Raw genomic sequence first — 22,563 nt, 5'->3', positions numbered from 1 at the left:
TGATACTTCAGCTCTCGCGAGAGAAGACTTTTGCGCCTGCGCGGAAGCAAGGATGTTTCCGGCATTTACAGATTCAAATTAGTGGCGGGTTTGGACGGATCCGGAGCGTAGGTTTATCCGCTGGTGCCTAGGTTCTTGTTCATCTGCCCTCACCATGGACCCGATCCAGAGCTTCTACTGCAAGTTGCGGTATCTGGCCAGCACACTAGACTGCGAGACGGCCCGGCTGCAGCGAGCCCTGGACGGAGAGGAAAGCGGTGAGTGAGGCGGACGGGCCGGGCCAGGTGAGGGTCTCCGCTTTTCAGCCGCTTTGGTGAGTTTCGTCGCAACTCGGACCGGCCCCGGGCGGCGGCCAGAAGGGCACCCGCTACTAAAAATGTACCGACTGACCGAAGAGCTTATTTATTGAGAGTGGCTAGAAGTGCTTGGAGAGTGATACCGGTGCAGATGCTGCATCTATCGAAATGCTCAACGTTTGTCGTTAACATAGCTCTGCGGGATGCAAGTGCCACATTTATGATTTCTTTTTTAATGGACACATAATAATTGAACTATTTATGGGACGTGATTTATTCTTATGCTCCTCAATTGCATAGATGTGTCCGGTTTTAGTTCCATGGATAACCATAGTGCTGTTCTTTTTAAATTATTATTATTTTTTTAGTTGGTGGTGGACCTTTATTTTATTCACTTATTTATATGTGGTGCTGAGAATCAAACCCAGTGCTTCACACATGTGAGGCCAGCACTCTACCACTGAGCCACAACCCCAACCCACTGTAGTGTTCTTCTCAAGTGATGAAAGTAGCTTGTTATTATGTTAGTTACTGTTATTGTGAGAGAGAGAACAGCCCTTATGAATAAAATCCTAAGTTGCCAGGTTGAGCTCATAAATGTACACACATTTATACATGATGTGCCTTCAAGTCATGTTTTGTGCTTATCAGTAAAAGCCATGTAAAAAGTTGATTTCTTTTTTAAAATGCAGCTATTTAGCATTGTTCTTTATACATGTGTAGTGACTTTTGTCTTACCTGTAGTGTCCACGGTTACAATAAACGTCTGTATTTTCCCCAGTAAATTATATTGCCAACACAAACACTAGCACTCAAGACTACTGTTGGTATGTATTACATGTATTATAGAAAACATGAAATTGTGGTAATTAGAGAAAATGATCACAATTTCACCTTTTATGATTACATTGATGAATCATTGAATTGATTGACTTTTTAAAAAAGAATTTATTTTTTAGTTGTAGTTGGACACAGTACCTTTATTTTATTTATTTTTATGTGGTGCTGAGGATCAAACCCAGGGCCTTGCACATGCTAGGTGAGCGCTCTACAGCTGAGCCACAATCCCAGCCCTTGATTTTTAAAAAAATATTTATTATTTTTTTTAGTTGTAGTTGGACACAATACCTCTATTTATTTATTTTTCTGTGGCGCTGAGGAATGAACCCAGTGCAGAGCCACACCCCCAGCCCCAAATTGACTGACTTTTTTTGGTACCTGGGATTGAACCCAGAGGTGTTTAACTACTGAGCCATATTCCCAAACCTTTTTATTATTATTATTATTTTTTAAGAGAGAGAATTTTTTAATATTTATTTTTTTTAGTTTTCGGCAGACACAACATCTTTATTTGTATGTGGTGCTGAGGATTGAACCCAGGCTGCACGCATGCCAGGTGAGCGCACTGCTGCTTGAGCCACATCCCCAGCCCCCTTTTTATTATTTTTCTTTTTTTTTTGAGGCAGTGTCTGGCTAAGTTTATGACCCAACTGAGTTGCTGAGGCTGGCTTTGAACTTGGTATCTTCCTGCCTCAGCCTCCTGAGTCACTGGGATTACAAACATGCACCATCACACCCTACTCAAATTGATTGGCTATTAAATATCTTTGAGATGTCATTTTACATATAATAGAACTTACTATAAAAGAATTAGTTCGGTGATTTTTAGTATTTTCACAGATTTGTGCAACTGTCATAATAAAAAGTTTAAATTTTTGTCACTTCCAAAACAATCCTCCATGCCTCCATTCTTCCCCATAACCATATCCCCACCCACCACACTAGCTTTAGGTAACCATTAATCTATTTTCTGTTTTGGATTTGCTTATTCTGAACATTTCATATAATGGAATCTCATAACATGTAGTCTCTTGTGACTGAAATAGTGGCTTATTTCATTTAGCATAATTTTTCCATGTTTATTCATGTTGTAACGTGTGTCAGTATTTCATTTTATTGCTGAATAATATTCAGTTGTATGGATATACCAGATTTTGTTCATCTGCTCATCAGACTTGGGTTGTTTTTATTTCAAGCTGTTGTAAATAATGCAATTATAAACATGTGTGGGCTGGGGATGTGGCTCAAGCGGTAGCGCACTCACCTTGCATGTGTGCGGCCCGGGTTCGATCCTCAGCACCACATACAAAGATGTTGTGTCTGCCGAAATTAAAAAATTCTCTCTCAAAAAAAAAAAAACAAACAAAAAAATTATGTGCAAGTTTTTTTATATGAACACATTTTTTTGTTCTTTTGGATATGTATATATCTAGAGGTAGAATTACATGGTAATCCTATATTTAATTTTATGAAGAAAGGCAAATTTGCTTTCCAAAGTAGCTGCACCATTTTCATTTGCATCAGCAGCAATGAGGGTTACAGTTTCTCCACATCCCCACCAATATTTGTTTGTTATTATCTGTCTTTTTGATTGTAGTTATTCTAGTGTGCATGAAGTGGAATCTCATCATGGTTGGGGTTTTTTGGGAATTTTAATTTTTTTTTTTTTTGAGAAGGGGATTTTGTTATGTTTTATAAGCTAGATTCGAACCTCAAACTCAGCATCCTCCTGACTCAGCCTCAAGAGTATAAGGGTTGACAGGCCTGGGCCACTGCACATTTGCATTTCCCTAATGAAAATTGGGAACTCCTAACAGCTAAAGAAAGAGATCATCAAAGTGAATGTGTTTCAGAAAAGAGAAATAGAGTTCTTTTAAAAACTACTTTTAATCACTATATGACCAACTGATTAATGACAAAAGAGACAGTGCAGTGCAGTGAGTACAGGATATCTTTTTTTTTTTGCAGTGCTGGGTATTGAACCTCATGCATGCTCGGCAAGTCTTCTGTCACTGAGCTACATTCCCAACTCAAAAATGTCTTTTGAGGAAGCAGTGTCAGGTTGATTGGATGGTTATCTACATAGAAGAAAAGAATGAATCTTGATCCTTACTGTATTCTGTACAAAAAAAAAAAAAAAAAAAATTCCAGATGGTTATAACTCTAAATGCAAAAGAAAAAACCATAAAGCTGTTAAAAGAAAACATGAAAAAATATGTATTATCATTGGCAAGGATTTTTAAAGTAGGAAACAAAAAGTATTCATCATAAAGGGAAAATTCGGCAAATAGGACTACTTTAGGATTAAGAAATTATATATGGTGGCCCATGTGTTTAATTTCAGCTACTTAGGAGGCTGATGGGAGGATCACAAGTTTAAGGCTAACTTGGCCAAACCTTGCCAATTAGCTTGACCTTTCATAAAATAAAAAGAGGAGGGATATAGCTCAGTGATAGAGTGCTTAACTAATTAGTGTGTGACCCCTTGTTTAATTGACAGCAACCCTGCCCCCCCCACACACATTAAAATTAAGAGAGTGGAAGCCAGGTGTGCTGGTGCATACCTGCAATCCCAGCCACTCAGGAGGAGCAGGAGGATGGCAAATTCAAAACCAGCCTGCAAAAAAGCGAGGTGCTAAGCAACTCAGTGAGACCCTGTCTCTAATAAAAATACAAAATAGGGTTGGGGATGTGGCTCAGTGGTCAAGTGCCCTTGAGTTCAATCCCTAGTACAAAAAAAAAAAAAAAAAAAGGGAATGGAAAGGCAATGTAAAGAGTGGAAGATATTATAATACATGTTTCTGACAGAAGACTTATATCCAAAATGTATAGAGTAGCTGGGCATGGTGGCATGTGCCAGTAATCCCAGTGGCTCGGCAGGCTGATGTAGGAGGACTGTAAGATCAAAGCCAGCCTCGGAATCTAGCGAGGCCCTAAGCAATTTTGGTGAGAGCCAGTCTCAAAATTTAAAAAAAAAAAAAAAGGACTGGGGATGTGGCTCAGTGGTTAAGTGCTCCTGTGTTCAATTCCCAGTAACCCCCCCCCCAAAAAAAACCCTACAAATTAATAAGAAAAAGGCAGATAATACCATATAAAAATTCAAGCCTTACTTCAAATTATCTTCATATAGTCATTAAGTATATGAAAAAGCATCAAATGTATTAGTCATCAAGGAAATGAAAATTAAATCCCAATATAGTACAATTGCATAGCTATTAGGATAACTAAAATTGAAAAGAGGAAAGTACCAAGTGTTTGTAAAGATGTGTAAAAACTGAAACTGGCATCCACTGCTGTTGGGAGTGTAAATGGTAACAGCAAGTTGGAAAACCATCTGGCATTATGTACTAGAATTAAATATATGTATAACCTGTAATACAGCACATATTCTAGGTCTTTGTTGCCAATATATGCACAATTCTTTACCCCAAAGACATGCTAAGGCTGGATGTGGCTCAGTGGTAGTGCACTTGCCTAGCACGCGCAATCCCAAGCACTGCAATTAACAAACTAAAGAACCATATGATAAATATTTTTTTAAAAAAAGATGTTCTAGAAAAATTCAAAGCAAGAATATTCATAATAGTTTTAACAATAGAATAGATATATTGTAGAGTGGAATATTGTTTAGCAATGAACATGGATGGATTAGATAAGAACAGAGGAATGTCATGTAAAATGTTGAATGAAAAAAGCCAGATGTTGAGAGCCACAGCCAAAGGGGCCCCAGCAAACTTCCAGCTGCCGGCTGATGATTGGCTCACAGTGGCCCCAGCAACATCTAGCTGATTGGCTCCTCTGCGGTCATGTTCATTGGGCTGTTTCCCTGCCCTTCAGACTGCCAGCTGATGATTGGCTCACAGCGGCCCCAGCAACATCTAGCTGATTGGCTCTTCTGCGGTGATGTTCATTGGGCTGTTTCCCTGCCCTTCAGACTACGGAACTGCTCATTGGGGGACTTCTTTGGCTCCGCCCACGCGACCTAGCCAATCGGCCTCAAGAGCAGGAGGATTGTGGGAGGTGGTGGTTGGTGTGGGGGTGAGAGGCGTGTGGAAGCCGGTGGTGGCAGGTGGGCTCTGAGGGTTTTTCCTGAGGAGCTGTTTTGCTTGGCGTTTGTAGTTTTAAAAATAAAGTTAGTTTCTTTTGACAAGTGGCTCCTGAATTGTGCCCAGCCAGACTGCGGCAGCCAATCACAAAAAAATACATATTATCTGAGTTCATTAAAGAAAGTTCATAAGCAGGTAAAACACTTCATGGTTTTAGAATTCCGAGTAAGGTTTACCCTTGGGGGGAATGCCGCAGTCTGGCTGCAGCAAAGTAAGGGGGAGGGCGACAAGGAACTTGTGGAGATTGATACAGCAGGATCGGGAGCCGCTTTATTGTAGGACAGTAAGGGTATATATACACAACTGAAAACACAGCTCAACATTTCCCCCTTTTGTTTTTAAACAACAAGTATATGGCTTAGGGACCGTGCCTGCCTTAGGTTGTCCAATAGTACATATGGTCCTTACCCGTCATCAGATGAGCTGACCTCAAGGCGACAGCCTCCTGTCTTAGGTTGGTACCATTGCAATTGGATCTTACCCGTCTTTGACTACCGGCCCAACACACTCAGCCACACTTGTGGATAACGACCATAGTGGTTTTTACACAAACACCATAAATAATCTGCTACAAGCAGAAGGGAGGAGAATACAAAATGCCATGATACCAAGCCAATTGATGGCTCCAAGTAAGAAGCCCTTGGAAAAATTGTACCACGGATGACACCATCAGCATAAATACCCCAGTACTACTACCATTCGTTGCATCAACAGATAGTTCACAATGCATATAAGTAACACATAGGTAAATTACAGTCCAGGTAAGTTCTGCAGGCAGCTAGCTTATGATGATCTGAAGTCTCGGTTTTCACTGGGACGAAGGCAGGAACTCTGGCAATGCTGGCTAAAGAAAATCCTGTAGCATTCCACTAAGCAAACAACCTTGTGAACAATTTAGTGCATTATCTCAATGTTTTTTACATTTGAAATAGGCCTTAATGGTGCTCATTACTCATTAGCCTCCAGGTGGGGAGAACCATTATAGTTATTGACATTGGAAAAGACCAAACTTCAGGGGTGCCAGGTGAGTCCTCTGGGGGAGGCCCCCCCCAAGGGCCGGTCCCAGCCACCGCTTGGAAAGTCCCTGCTGCGCTGTGACCGGCTCGCACACTCAGCAGCCACTGCGCCGCTTCATGTGTCCTCCGGTAACGAAAAGTATTCAGTAGTAGCCTTTTGCAATTCCTTTCTTGATAGTCCTTCCTCCTCTGAACCTTCTTCCTCTTCCTGACTAGAGTTCCTGGGCCCTTATCAACCATGCCCCAACTACTCTTGGTTCCACTGGGGTGCCTCCTTCCCTTAGTAGTTTACTTAACACCCCTTCCATATTTTTGTCACAAAGACAACACAACACACCAAGACAAAACAAGACACAAACATACTGTATCAATCGTCTCCTTTTTCTCAAAATGGCCATTCTTCCTCTCGCCCTATCTGCTTAGAGATGAGCAGATTTGCTCCCGTCTCCCCCCCCCCCCCCGTGTCTCCCCCCCGTGTCTCCCCCCCCCCCCCCGTGTCTCCCCCCCCCGTGTCTTCCCCCCCCCCCGTGTCTCCCCCCCCCCCGTGTCTCCCCCCCCCCTCCCCGCCCCGTGTCCCGGGGCTCCCCAGATGGGCCACCATCTGCCGCAGTCTGGCTGCAGCAAAGTAACCGGGGTTGGTGGGGGAGGTGAGTGACAAGGAACTTTGAAGATTGATACAGCAGTAGCGGGAGCCGCTTTATTGTACGACGGTAGGGGTATATATGCACAACTGAAAACACAGCTTAACTTAATTCTTAATTAACATAAACTAGATACAGCAGTCAACCAATAAGGAATCCTCATCATCTTAATTATACACAGCTTAACTTAATTGACATTATCTAGACACAGCAGTCAGTAATTAAGGAATCTCCATCATCTTAATGGCTCGCTGGTGTTACTTCTCAAACCACTCCTCTTGGCAAAGTGCCAGTTGCCATCTTGACTTGTCTGTGTCTCTCAACAGGGGAAGAGAGGGACTAAAAGAGGGCTTGTAAAATTTTAGTAATCCTCTTTCCCTTCCCCTTCTCTTCTTTTCTTATTTATTGAGCTGAGGGCTGGTTATCCAGCTAACAATTTGTGAAGTTCCTCAAGCTATATACTTAAGATTTTTTGTTAAAGCTGTATTATGTTATGGTTCAATAAAGGTTTTAAAGAATAGTCTTTTTTTTTTTTTAGCAGTTGACAAGAGATAAATTATAAGTAAATATCTACAAGGATTTTAAGAAACTACATTTAATCTTTTTATTTTTAATTTTTTCTTCCTTATTTTTCTTGTATTTATTGAACTTTTTTTTCTTTCAACATATGTATTGAAGATTTTGATGATTATCCAGTGGGAATTTTACATGATCTTCATTCAGAAGTCCAGACTTTAAAGGTATTAATCCTAGGATATTAATTTGTTGTATTTCTGTGGTAATTTTTTTTTAGCTTAAGTAGAACTTAGAGAAATTGTAATATATTTTCTTTCCTCATGAAAGGATGATGTTAATATTCTTCTTGATAAAGCAAGATTGGAAAGTCAAGAAAACATTGATTTCATAAAGGCAGCAAAAATATTGATGAAAAAAAATTCAACAGATATCATAAAAATAAGAGAGTTTTTCCAGAAGTATGGATATAATCCACGTGTCAAGGAAAGTTCAGGTTTGTTTGACTTTTGTTTTATAGAATATGGCTTAATATTTAAAAAGGCAACATGATAACAACTGTAGGCTTGGCCATAGTTTTTAGTTCTAAGTCTGCTGTTATATGAATATCATTTCATAAACATTTATTCAATACTCATTATGTGCTGGTCAGTGACACAATAGAAAAATGGGTTTTGCTCTCTTTTTCACCATGCTAAATGAGAACCAGCATCATGCTACATGAAAGACCTCTGACCTTAGTAAATGAAGAAGTACAACTTAGAATAATTTCTAGTTGATTCTGCCAATAAATAGCTGAGAAACTTTACAGCATGCTATTTCATTTTTCTGGTTCAGTTTCCTTTTCTATCTAGCGATTTTGGCTATATAAATCAGTAAAGTCCTTTTTTAGTTCTAAAATTCTAATGCAGGGTAGTATAGCATATTGTAGCCAAATTACCTTAGTGCAAATCTTTATTCTGCCACTACTTGCTGTATTATCTTGGCAAATTACTTAACCTTGTGTCTCAGTTTTTCATTTGTAAGGCAGGGGTGCTTTATGAGTTTGCATTGTGTAAAGACTAAATGACATAAAATTTGCTTAGAACAATGCCTGGCCTGTACATCATTCAATTATTAGCTGTTATTATTCTGCTCATACTTCTAGATGAACAAATGACTAACTTTAATATGCTTCATTGTCTTCATGTCTGTAATAAATAGAATTTAAGATGTTCTGTTCTGCTGTTACCAGAATGTTACCTCTTTGATTCTTTCTCCTAGTTTGTGAGCAAGAACTCACTAACTCTACCCAAGAGATGGCTAAATGTGAGAATTTTGAAAAGCCTGACGTGAAGGATGATATGTTTGATCCTTCTGTTCCAAGCAGTTCCGTTTCTAAGAAGATTCCACGTAGTCCACAACTTTCGGATTTTGGACTTGAGCGATATATGGTATCCCAAGTTTTACCAAACCCTCCACAGGCAGTAAACAACCATAAGGAAGAGCCTGAAATTCAAACTCCACCTACCAGTCAGTCACTAGTTAAAATACTAAAAACTCCAAAATGTGCTCTAAAAATGGATGATTTTGAGTGTGTAACTCTTAATGTAGAACATTTTGGTATCTCTGAACATACTTTCTGTTTAAATGAAGATTATACAATGGGACTTAAAAATGTGAAGAATATTAAAAGGTAAGCAACTTTATTAAAAGGTACATTTTTATTTTATTTCCTAAATATTTTGTATTTATTAATTTTTGTCCTCGATGCAATGTTTCAAACATTTTTCATTTAAAATGAACTACAAACTGTTGGTTTCTTTAGATGAGAGGCTACATAGAAAGAATCATGATACAAGCCTGAAAAAAGATATTTGTGGAAATAGGAAAGCGGAAAAAAATTAAAGGAGTAAAATTAATAAGAGTTTGTGATTGCTTTGGTTAGAGCGGAGGGTCTAGGATAAACCCCAGATTTCTGGTTTATTGCCTTGGGATGATGCTAGGGAAAGCAACTAAGGTAAGAATACCTGCAGCTTGTGGGAAAAGGCAATGTGTGTGCATGTTGATTTTTGAGGTGCCTGTAAATATTTATTTCCTCTTAAATATTTTAATAATAATTTGAAGCTTAATGTGAATTCAGTACTAGATTTAAAAGATCTGAATGTGATTAGTGTGGAAATGCTAATTAAAACCATGTGAGTTACAATGAACACGCCACTGATTAAAATAGCATCAAATACATGAAAAAATGTTCATCATCACAAGCAATTAGAGAAATACAAATCAAAACTCCTCTAAGATTTCATCTCACTCCAGTCACAATGGCAGCTGTTATGCATACAAACAACAATAAATGTTGGCAAGGATGGGGTGGGGTGTACACACTCATACATTGCTGGTAGGACTGCAAATTGGTGCAGCCAACATGGAAAACAGTATAGAGATTTCTTGGAAAATTGGGAATGGAACCACCATTTGATCCAGCTATCCTTCTTCTTGGTCTATACCCAAAGGACTTAAAAACAGCATACTACAGGGACACAGCCACATCAATATTTATTGCAGCACAATTCACAATAGCTAAACTGTGGAACCAACCTAGATGCCTTTCAATAGATGGATAAAAAAATATATGGCATATATATACAATGGAATATTACTCAGCAATAAAAGAGAATAAAATCATGGCATTTGCAGGTAAATGGATGGAGTTAGAGAAGATAATGTTAAGTGAAGTTAGCCAATCCCAAAAAACCAAATGCCGAATGCTTTCTTTGCTATAAGGAGGCTGATTCATAGTGGGATAGGGAGAGGGAGCAAGGGATGAATAGACAAACTCTAGATAGGGCAGAGGGGTTAGAGGGGAAGGGAGTGGGCATGGGGTAATTAATGATGGTGGAATGTGGTGATCTTTATTATCCAAAGTACATGTATGAAGACATGAATTGGTGTGAATATACTTTGTATACAACCAGAGATATGAAAAATTGTGCTCTATATATGAAATAAGAATTGTAATGCATTCTGCTGTCGAATATAAATAAAAAAAAATAGCAAACAGTATCTAAGGACAAAATAATATAAATATATAATAAAGGTATTTTTGAAGTAAAGATTATTCAGTAAATTATTCTGGGATAATTGGTTAAGTGGAAAAAGATCAAGTAATTTTTACCTCATGTCAAAATAAATTATAGATAGATCAAAAGTAAATATTTGCTTAAAAAGTAGAAGTAGCAATTTTATATATTAAACAATCAAAGAAAATACACTTGATCTACCAGTAATTTTAGTCTTGAAAAAAAATGACAAGTTTTTTTTTGAGGGGGAGGTGGGTACCAAGGATTGAACTCAGGGGCACTAGACCTCTGAGCCTCACCCCTAGCCCTATTTTGTATTTTATTTAGAGACAGGGTCTCACCGAGTTGTTTAGCACCTCTCCAGATGCTGAGGCTGGCTTTGAATTTGTAATCCTCTTGCCTCAGCATCCTGAGCTGCTGGGATTACAGGCATGGGCCACCTGTGCCTGGCAACAAATTCTTAATCTGTATCTGTGTAAAGTTCTACTTTATGATTTTGAAGTTATGAAGTATGCAGTTCCTTTATTTGAAGTAATGAGAATTTATAGCTTTCCTTTAAGTCAGAGGTTGTTAACCTCTTTTGAACCATGGGCATGGATGGACGGACGATGGATGGATGGATGGATGGATACTTAAATAGTTTTGTTGTTCATTTTCTTAAAGGGCCAGGCAGGTGGCATATACTTGTAATCCCAGTGAATTAGGAGGGAGTAGGATTGCAAGTTCAAGGCTAGCCTCAGCAATTTAGAAAGACTGTCTCAAAATAAAAAATAGAAAAAGGACTGGGGATGTAGTTCTATGGTCAAATGCCCCAAGTTCATTCCCCAATAGAAGAATAAAAGAGAAAGAAAAATGTTCCATGGGGCATCTTGTCCATAAAAGAGAACTGAACTAGTCCAAATTTATGTTATGTAATAAGAATTAAGTTTTATCCCAGAGGTTTAATGTTAATTTTTTTTTACTTTATAATTTCCCTCTGAACCACACCAGTGAGAAGACCCTAGAAAGAGAACCCATGACCAATAATTTTTCTGGTACCCCTGGCCCCATAATTCAGCAGCTGGAAAAAAGTGGTGAGTGCAAACATCAAGCTTACTTTTACCTACAACTTAAACAGTATTAAAAAGAAATGGTTCTGTCACCTTAGACACTTTATAGTTTTCCATATCTTTTTAATTTGTAATATCGAATTTTATAAAAATACCATCCCATTCAGGGTAAGCATGATTTCATGCAAGAGAAATATAAAATTTTCTGGTGTGTTTTTAGTATTATTTTGGATTATGTTTAGTATTTGTCAGCTTTTTTGTTTCTGATGTTTTAACTTAAGACATATGTATTCTTTCACCAATGTTTTGATGTAGAGCCGTAGTACTTTTTTTTTTTTTTTTAGTTTAGCTTGAACCTATTGGTTAGAGTTATACATTATCTTTCTTACATAAGTCACACCCAGAATACACCAGCTATCATTTTAAATTTTTTTTAATGGTTCAATAACTTAAAGAAAATATTCATGCAGGTTTGTTTTGTGTGTGTGTGTGTGTATACGCGTGTGCTAGAGATTGAACCCAGAAAAACATTGATTTTTTTTTTTTTATGAAAATACAAAATAAATCCTAGAGTTTTATGATTTCTCTGAATAATTATTTATTGCTGTCTGATCTATACCAAATTTATTGGTAGAGTTTTAAAATATCTTTATCCGATCTTTCCAAAGTTTTGGACATATTTTCAGAAAAGTTCTTATTGTACTAATTTCACTGACATGTAATTAAATTATGTTATTAAATTAATAAGTACTGTTCGCTTAAACAGGTTTAAAAAATATAACTGACTCATAGTAGCTTATAGCTCACCTTGTAAGAGCATGATTGTATTAAAGAGCTGCTGATTGAAAAAAAAAATTTTTTTGAGCCATCACCTCATATCACGCTCAACTCAATTCCCAATGAAGTATGTAAACATTTTAGAAAATGAAGAACTACTACTGAAAGTGGAATGGATTTATTAAAGAATAGACTGCTTATTAAAATCCTGTAGTAAATCACAGGTAATGTGTTTATTGGGGGAATAGAAAAAAGTAATCTAGTTAAAGGGAACTTTATTAAAGTTATTGTATTTTGGTTTGACCCTGTTTTTATCCCACAAGAGTATCTTTATTACCATTTTCATTACCATTACTTAATAAAATGCAGTAGTTTATTTATAGCTTACATTGTTTGCTATAGCCCACTCACTTCTTCTGGATTTAGCTGGGTTTTTTGCCTTTTGTGTGTGGTGGTGGGTACTGGGGGTCAAACCTAGGGGGCACCCTTCCACTGAGCTATATCCCCAACACTTTTTGTTTTTTGAGACAAGTTCTCACTAAATTGCTGAGGCTGGCATTGCACTTTCCGTCCTCCTATCTCAGCCTCCTGAGAGTTGCTAGGATTACAGATGTGAACCACCACACCCGGTTTAAACTAACTTTTTTTTTTTTTTTTTTTTGTACCGGTGTCTGGACTCAGGAGCACTTGACCACTGAGCCACATCCTCAGCCCTGTTTTGTATTTTATTTAGAGACAGGGTCTCACTGATTGCTTAGCACCTTGCTTTTCATAAGGCTGACTTTGCACTTGCAATCCTCCTGCCTCAGCCTCCCCAGCTGCTGGAATTAAAGGCATGTACCACCACTCCTGGCTTAAACTCATTCTTGAATGATAATTTAGTTGGGTAAAGATCATTAGATTGAGAGTTATTTTTCTTCAATATTGTGTTTAATATGCTGCTGAGCATTCTTTCTTTTTCTTTTTTCTTTTTTTAATACTGGGGATTGAATCTAGGGGTGATTTGCCACTGAGCTACATCCCTAGCCCATTTTTTAAGATAGGGTATCACTAAGTTGCTGAGGTTGGCCTCAAACTTGTAGTCCTCCTACCTCAGCCTCCTGAGTTTGTAGGATTACAGGTGTGTACCACCATGCTTAGATTACACTTACATTTTTTAAGTTATTAATAGTAAAGCACATGGGGCTGGGGTTGTGGCTCAGTGGTAGAGTGCTTACCTAGCATACATGAGACACTGGGTTTGATCCTCAGCACCACATAAAAATAAAATAAAGATATTGTGTCCACCTAAAACTAAAAATAAATATTTAAAAAATAATAATAGTAAAGCACATGGGGGGTGTACTTAATGACACAGTGCTCTGAATTCCAATCCCCAGCACCACACACACACACACAAAAGCACAAATTATATTGACAATACTTACCATTTAAAAGTTGAAATCTTGTTTGTTTTCAAATCTTCATTTTCATGAACATTTTGTGTGTCTTCTAGATGTCGAGTGCACAAATTCCCCATTGGCACCTACATTCTGCACTCCTGGTTTGAAAATTCCTTCCACAAAGAACAGCACAGCTGTGGTAAATGCCTATAGAATTGAAAGCTCTAATCTTTCTCCTAATGACTCAGATACTACTTCCAGACTCCAACGGTCTGTTTTTGTTTGTTTTCTAACTCACATAAAACCTAGGTTTTTGTTTTCCTTCCTTAAAGAGAAATAGGATTTTTATTTACTTTTAAATCAGCATTAGGAAGGAATAATTGACATGAAATAAACTACATATATTTGGAGTACAGAATTATATTTTGACACATGTATTCATTTATAAAACTACCAACACAAAAAAGAAAAAGAATATATGCATCATCCCTAAAAGATTCCTTGTGTTCCTTGATAACCCTCTCCTGACTCCCAAGAGGTTCTCATTTCAGTCTACTGTAGAAACTTAGATAAATCAGGAGAGATTACAATGCATTTCTTGAGGGTATTTTACCAGCATAGATCAAGAACTTTAAAAAAAAAAAATTATACCTTTTAATCATGTGTCAGAATTTGTCCTAAAGCCACCTAGGATAAAGATTCATAACAAGTTATAGGAAGAAATACGAAAAAGGGAAACAATTTAAAATATCAAATGAAAGATAAGAACTCAATAAGGCATCTCCATAAAACCAGATGAAAACAGATTAAAGAGTATTTTCAAGAAATATTTAATCAAAAAAAAAAAGAAAGAAATATTTAATCATATGAAAAATTACATGTATGTGTTTATACAACACATTGATGTATACATTTTTAAAAAAAATGAATGAGTAGAAATATAGTTCTCTGGGCAACAGGTTTATGAGTGTTTTAATGGTTTTTTTTTTTTTTCCTCTCCAAATTTTTCTAGGTAACAAATTTATTATAATCAAACCACATCAATTTATTATTTTTGTTTTGTGGTACTGGGGATCAGACCCAGGGCCTCGCGCAGTCTAAGCAGGTGCTCTACCACTGAGCTACATCCCCAGCCCAACCTTATTCTTTTTTTTTTTTTTAAGAGAGAATTTTTTAGTATTTATTTTTCAGTTCACAACATCTTTGTATGTGGTGCTGAGGATTGAACCTGGGCCCGCACGCATGCCAGGCGAGCACGCTACCGCTTGAGCCACATCCCCAGCCCCCCAACCTTATTATTCTTTAGAGTCAGTATGAACACTTTAGACAACCACTACTGTAGTGGGATATCCAACAGAACTAAGTGGAGTGATAGAAATTATAATCTATGATGTTAAATATGGTAGCCACTAATTACATGTAGTTTTGGGGGCTTTAAAATGTGGCTACTGATCTGAGGAACTAATTTTTAATTTCTTAAGACTGTTTAATTTTAGTTAATTTATATTTATTTAGCCCCTGTGACTTAAATATTGGCCAGTGCAGCTGTAGACAAACGCAGTGCTGGGTTATCAGTTGAAGTGTCAGGTTATCTGTCTGCTGGCACTTGCCATTTACAATGAATTTACTTCTCATGTTTCTATTCATGTGGAAGGCACCCTGACCTGAGAATCTTAACTTCTTTTTTTTATTAATAACTCTGGCCCTGGGGAATTTACCCAGGTAATTAATTTAGCATGAAAACTGCAAGTTGAGCTTCCTTCATATCTGCTTTCTTCTTCTTGGGGGTGAGCCTGTTTGCTAGGGGGTGTGGAAACACTTGCTTATAGTGCTAGGATTCTCATCTGGCCCAGTTTAGTGTTGCCTGAAATGGCAACATTTCATCTAAATCTGGAGTTTAGCCAACATTCCATTTAGTTCTTACGTTGGTTCTTTTATTGGTAACGAAGATGGTATTTTGTCCAGCTTATGCCATTTCTTTGTCGTCTTCGGTTTTGTTTAGAACAGTTATAGAAGAAGAGGGTCATTTGGGGGCTTACTCAGGGGCCCCAACAGAACTATCACTGTTTAATTTTTAAATTACTGCTATAACTCAATGATTTATTTTTATTTTCTAGGTATCCACAAATTATCCATTACCAAAAATAAATAGTTCGTCAAATGATGTGGAAGTTGAAGATTACACTCCACTAGTTTTAAAATCAGATGAGTGCTTTGAGAATTTTATGGATCCCTTTTCTCCTACAATTTCTTCTTACGAGAATCTACTTAGAACACCTACGCCCCCAGAAATAACTGCAATTCCAGAGGATATTCTCCAGGTTATTTTTTAAGACAATTTTTTTTTTTTTCTGATATTAAAGACTTGAAACTGCATGTAAGCTGTCTTGTCATTTGGCTAATGTGCTGGCGCTTTAGTGTTGACACAATCTAAATTCTAGGCAGATAGGCCCTCCTAAGAACACCTGGTTTCTGAGTTTAGTATAAGCTAGTGACTTCCCATATATTTTAATGAGCTTCCCACATTTTTAGGGATGTTATACCAATGGGGGATGTTTGTCTTTACCTTTGAAATGTATTCTTATCAATATTGTTCAGCTATGATTTCCACATTGACCATTATTCCATTAGAAGTGTTGCAGACAAAGTCAGAAATGTCTTTCACCCTCAATTCTTCAGAGCAGGGTATCATTAATTACATATCAGTTTCTTGAACTTGAGGCTTCTTGGGCATCAGCCTAAGAAACACTGGTTTACATGTAAATATCTGATTCTTGAATGTCAATTTGCCACTAGTCTTACTACTGATTTCTAACTGCCAACTGTACTAAATAACCAGTCTGATTTCTTTGACAATCCTCTTCTTTAACAGAGTGTTTGGCTGGTATTGCTTAGGCACATGAATTTTGTTTGTTTTGGTACCAGGGATTGAACCCAGAGGCACTCAACCACTGAGCCACATCCCCAGCCCTATTTTGTATTTTATTTAGAGACAGGGTCTCACTGAGTTGCTGAGTGCCTCACCATTGCTTAGGCTGGCTTTGAACTCATTATCCTCCTGTCTCAGTCTCCCAAGCCATTGGGATTACAGGCATGTGCCACCGCGCCCGCATGCCCTTTTTATTTTTTATTTTGAGGCAAGGTCTCATTAAGCTGCTGAGCCTGGCTTTGAATTTGCAGTCCTCCTGCCTCAGCCTGCCAAGCCACTGGGATTACAGGCCTGCACCAACATGCCCAGCTGGCACACAGAAGTCTCAGTAACTACTCTAGAAAGGTTCCTGGCTTAAGAAAAGCCATAAGAAGGATAACCACTTGGGAAATTAACTAAATGTCATCAGAATTGAGCTACTTGGGAAAATAACCAAATGTCATCAGAATTGACCCAGGATAAGATATTTAATTATTTCTTATCTTGTCTTTTCTGCTTCTCTGGGCAATACCTACAATAGTTGAATGAGAAATGAGTATAGCATGTTCCCATGGTTCATTCTTCTCAATTCTATTTGAAAGGAACAAAGCCTTGTATTTAATGTCACTTCTTTTTTTAATAATATGTATTTTTTTATTTGTAGATGGACACAATAACTATTTTATTCTTTTGTTTTTATGTGATGCTGAGGACCAAACCCAGTGCCTCAATATACCAGGCAAGCACTCTACCACTAAGCTACAAACCCAACCCCTTTATGTCACTTATTTTTGGGGGACAGGGGGTTTACTGGGGATTCAGCCCAGGGGCATGCGACCACTGAGCCACATCCCCAGCCCTATTTTTATTTAGAGACAGGGTCTCACTGAGTTGCTTAGCACCACACTTTTGCAGAGGCTGGCTTTGAACTTGTGATCCTCCTGCCTCAGCCTCTCATGTCACTGGGATTATAGGCATGCACCACCATGCCCAGCTTTAATGTCACTTCTTTGTGTGGGAAAAGGATGCTGACATTTCAGAGTTTACTTTTATGATCTTTATAACTGATGAGCTTTCTTTTAAATATTGTTTCAGATTTTTTCCTAACAGCTTCAGCTTGTAAAGGCTTACTTGCTCTTACTTGCTCTATCCTCAGTTAATGAGGATAATGCCTTTCAAACCTTTACATCCAGTTAAATTTCTAATATCTCAATGTTTTCATTGCTGTTGAATGTCTGCAGGCATGCTAAATAAGTGTTTTAAATAACCTTTAATTTTCCATGGCTTTTCTTGAATGTTTTCTAACATTTTCTATATTTGTTATGTTATTCATATGACTTGACAGAAAAAAAATTTGCTCGTTTTAGATTTTGTCAAAATGCAACTCAAACATAGCTACTCCAGTAGCAATGAAGGCAGTGCCACCCGGGAGAGGTTTCCTCAAATACAAAAGACAGAATACCCAAGATGCTGGCGACAAAGAAAACTGGTGAAAGTGAGTATTCTACTGTTCTAAAGAAAATATGTGTTATTTGAGAGGACATTTTAAAACTAACATAGAATGATAGTAAAAATAGTTTACGGGCTGGGATTGAGGCTCGATGACAGAGCGCTTGCCTCACATGTATGAGGCACTGGGTTCAATCCTCAGCACCACATAAAAATAAATAAATAAATAAATAAAATATTGTGTCCAACTACAACTAAAAAAAATTTTTTTTAAATAGTTCAGAATCAACATTTGCTAGTTTAGGCTAATAGCTTGTCTCTACTGTGTGTGTGTATATGTGTGTGTGTGTGTGTATGTGGTGCTGGGGATTGAACCCAGGGCTTTGTGTATGCAAGGCAAGCACTCTACCAATTGAGCTATGTCCCAGCCTATTGTCTTTTTGACATAGAATTTGTGATTCTTGAATCTCAGATTCCCAAATTATCAAGTTTGATAATATCAGTGGGAATCTAATCCCAAACTCTTATAATTATTAAAATATGCATCCACAGTGTTGTGTCATCTATCTTGTTGGAAGCTATTAATGTTTATTTGTATCTTTGTAGAATCTCTAGTGGATCTATCCAATTTAGAAACTGAACAGAATGAGGTAGAAGCAGAGATGGACTCAATTTATTAATTCTTCTCTTTCTTTCCTTTTTAAAAACTGATCAGTATTAAAGAGGAATATGGATATTTGTCATTATATGTTTTTTATGAAATTTTGATTTGGTTTAAGATTAGTCTGATTGATATGTAGTTAGTTCAGTCACTGATGTTAAGTTGCCCCACTTAATCTACCAGAATAGACTAAGTAATAGCAGGGTATAGGACAAGTAATTTTAGAAATGTAAATGCTAGTTTGCTACACATCACCCCTGATCTTCTTATGGCCAGGTGGCTGTTACCATTTTGTCATCTCGTGACTCTCAAAGTCATTTATATCTTTTGTTTAATCAGTGCTCTTTTAAGACTACTGCTATTTGTACATAACAGAAACACAGTTGAAACTTAGAAAAAGACGGAAATTACCAGGTTAGGTAATTGCACTGTCATCAGTGAAGGTGGAAGGAAGTCTTAGTTGAAGTCAGACATTCACTACTGTTACAGTGTTTTTCTTCTCTCTTCTCCCATGTTTTACAGGGTTTTGGTTTCATTCTCTCACATCAGCTCCTTCTATCACATGGCAGCTGATCTTTCAAGCTCTACTCTCCAGCTTGGCCACTCAGCAGATCCTGAACCTCACTCTCTGGAAGGTTCCAAGGTCTGGACCTGGGCCCACAGGCCTCCTATGTACCATTGGCTAGGGCCACAGGAGCCTTTAAAACTACCTAGCAGATTCAAACTGCCCCATCCATCAAGCTCAAGATCCATCTGATTAAAAACAGCAAAGAACTTTTCAAATTATAGTCAACAGGAAAGGAGGACCTACCATACTTTGGAGATCAGCTAAAAACTTGAAATTAGTTGACAGTTATGACTAGGTGCTTGAAAGGCTCGGCTTTAAGAAATTCAATATGGTAAAATTGCCTTCTTATAATTGTGTTTTGAAAGTCATGTGAAAGACCTGTGACATTGACGACCTGTGTTAATTTTGTCAGAAAATTGTCACTAAAACCTGATTTATTTCTTGGCCAGGAATTACTACAGTTTTAAGTATGATTTTTGCTAAATATAGTGTAAGTTTTCAACATATTATTTTCAAGGTAAAGTTGCTCTAGTGCACTTTATGTATGCTGATAACTGAAATTTATTATCAGCTTTTCATTCACTGTAACAATCCATAGAACCAGATGAGATTGCTGAAGGAGGAAGCAGTAGAAAGAGAGTAGAAAGAGGCAGAGTGATACAGCATAAGGGGGTTGGGAAAAGTGGTCAATTACTTTAATACTTTACTCAAGTCAAGTAATAAGAGAACTGAGGATTGATCACTAGATTTGGCAAAGTTGATTCAACAACAGTAATTTTGGTGAAGTACTAGTGAGGGAAGTCTGGTGGATCTAAGAGGACAGGGGTGAGGAAATAGACAATGGCTTTAGACTGCTCTTTTGAGGACTTGTTAATGAGGGGAAGAGAAACAGTGCCACTAGAGAGGGATATGGAGCATAAAGACTTTTTAAAAATGAGCAAAAAAAAGATTTAGGCATTTGCCTGTAAGGGAAATGCATTTGTTTTATGATGGCCTTGGGCCTTCAAATTTATTTTGTTCAAAATTTATTTTTTTCTGAATCTTTACTACCTTCCATGATCTTAGCTTGTTACTTAGAATAGTGATGCTTCCAGCTTCAAATGTTGGGATCTTTCAAGCACATGTCTTCACATTACTGTTCAAATGAAATCCAGTATCCTGATTTGACTCCAGCTGATGTCTCCCTCCTGCAGTGTGATACCCTAGCCACACCACCACCATCTTTTGTTTTCCCCACTCTTCCTGCATCAGGACCTTGGCAGACACTAGAATTTAGAACCCAGCATTTAGCAGAATCTCAATCCCTTAGCATTGCCAGTCAGTGACGGCAAAGGAGCCTAGAGAAAGTAGAAAAGAGCAGCACAATATCTTTTCTGGAGATAGAGGAACACCTGGAGCTGCTTTTTACTATAGAAACAGCCTGCCAAGCATGGCACCCTACACAAGACCCCTAACAAGAAGAATGAGGTGTGAGGACCCCCATGGTCAACCAAACTAACACCAGCTAGCTCTACCCCTGGACTTTCCAGTGAAATGATCCATAAAAGTCCTTATGATTAAACTAGCTGAACTTTTCTGGTTATTTCAAACTTGTAAGAAAGAGTTCTGAATGATGTGTTTATCAGGTCTCAGATTAAATGTCATTTTATCAAAAACTTTATGTATCCTGCCACTATGAAGGAGTCCCTCCCCTTTTTTTGGTACCAGGGATTAACTCAAGGGCACTGGACCAACCACATCCCCAACCCTGTTTTATTATGTATAGACAGGGTCTCACGGAGTTGCTTAGCACCTTGTATTTGCTAAGGCACTAGGATACAGGCATGCGTCACAGCCCCCAGTTTCTCCCCTTTTATGAAAGTTTTTTTCTTAACACCTGTTTTTGTTTGGCCTTCACATTACTTGGTAGAATCTGTAGTATTTATTTGAATATACATTTATTTAATGTTTTCTGCCCTGCTAAATTACAACCTTTATGAGTCTTAGGACCTTGTTTGCTGTGTTCATTACCCTGGTATCTAGCATGTTTATTGAATGAATTGGTGATAACATTAAACAATTACTGAGTAATAATTGAATTACTATTTAATTCTTAAATTTGAAGCAGGCACTTTACTTTTCAGATGAGGAAATTGATGCTTTAATGATTCACTTTTCTTTCCCATTTCCCACCCAGGTCTTCCTGATAATCTCCAATTTAATCTCAGATGTACCTTAACGCTCTGCCATTACTCCAATTCTCATCCTGATCATCCTAACAGCATTTGGCATTCCTACCTCCTTGTGTTGAACCGACAACAGTACATAAGGTTGCATAACCTCATTTCCTCTTTTGTTCATGCTGTATCCTTATTCTGGAGTATAATTCCCACTTGTCTTTCAGGAGTTGGACAAGCTCAAATGTCATCTCTTGTTATCCTACTTTCAGTAGCAATGTTTCTCATGACACTTTTCTGTCCACCTTTTATTGTTTTTTTTTTTTTTCCTCCCTGCTAGACTAAGTTTTTTTCTGAGGAAAGAAAAATCTGTATCTGATCTGTGTAATTGGTCCACAGCACCTGGTACCTAAGATAGTCATGCTACTGGAAAGACTGAGAGGACAGGGATTAGAGTATTCAGGAGTATTGTAAATTCTCTGCCACTTCCCAATAATTACTATTCAGAATTCAGATTTTAAAAATCCCTAAGGCAGTTCACCTCATTCACAATTTAAATTGCTTTAATTTCATCAAATTCTGTTAAGATTGTCTTAGTTGGTTGTAATTGGGGTAATTTTAACTGTAGAGTTAAAAAGTCTGAACAGCCAAAGGCACAAAGGAAGGGGACAGAAATACTGGAAAGCAGCTGTGACCCAGCAGAAGTAATTCATTTTACTGACCCAGAACTCTCAAAGGCAGAGAGGTTGGAGATGGGGAGGGCGGCAGCCCTTAAGCAGGTGGGTGCCTGGCTATAGTGGCTGTGAGGTTGATGAAAAACAACTAAAGTTCCTACTGTGGAACCAAAGCAGAATTTCATAGGAACAATGGTTGGAGAGGTGGCTATGAAGGCCCTGATGCCACATATGTCAACTGATGGTCATAAACTTACTGCACAAAAGAGAACATGCACTAACAGGTACAATAAACGCCATGTTGAATGGTCTGTTTCTAATCAATAAAAAACAAAGCAGACAGATGTCATTTGGCTACTCTTCCACTCATTCTGGAAACCCTGGATATCTTAAAGAGAGATTTGTGGTTTGTATAAAAGTCGAATAAAGCGGGTCTATTTATTTTCAATGACTATCTTGGCAGAA

General features: G+C 37.8%; 1 protein-coding gene across 1 annotated transcript; it reads left to right on the top strand.

The window, feature by feature from the left end:
* The first annotated feature begins 154 nt into the window (after positions 1–154).
* Positions 155–19,273, top strand: Ska3 (spindle and kinetochore associated complex subunit 3). Its single transcript, XM_026394961.2, has 9 exons — positions 155–257; positions 7,578–7,639; positions 7,743–7,908; positions 8,676–9,087; positions 11,465–11,547; positions 13,796–13,881; positions 15,800–16,003; positions 17,958–18,085; positions 19,223–19,273. Exons 1-8 carry the CDS (start codon positions 155–157, stop codon positions 18,081–18,083), a joined length of 1,242 nt encoding a protein of 413 aa, XP_026250746.2. The 3' UTR covers positions 18,084–18,085; positions 19,223–19,273.
* The last annotated feature ends 3,290 nt before the right edge of the window (positions 19,274–22,563 follow it).

This window comes from Urocitellus parryii, chromosome 2, assembly GCF_045843805.1.
Source record: "Urocitellus parryii isolate mUroPar1 chromosome 2, mUroPar1.hap1, whole genome shotgun sequence".
Lineage (NCBI taxonomy): Eukaryota > Metazoa > Chordata > Mammalia > Rodentia > Sciuridae > Urocitellus > Urocitellus parryii.
The sequence above is the reverse complement of the archived record's forward strand: the minus strand, read 5'-3'. Positions and strand labels throughout refer to the sequence as shown.

Bases quoted from the DNA above. Each gene is read 5' to 3' on its own strand.
- Ska3 (XM_026394961.2), top strand. From the start codon at position 155: ATGGACCCGATCCAGAGCTTCTACTGCAAGTTGCGGTATCTGGCCAGC. The intron at 9,088-11,464 runs GTAAGCAACTTT...GAACCACACCAG, and splicing joins AATGTGAAGAATATTAAAAG to TGAGAAGACCCTAGAAAGAG. The intron at 13,882-15,799 runs GTAAATGCCTAT...TTTATTTTCTAG, and splicing joins CAAAGAACAGCACAGCTGTG to GTATCCACAAATTATCCATT.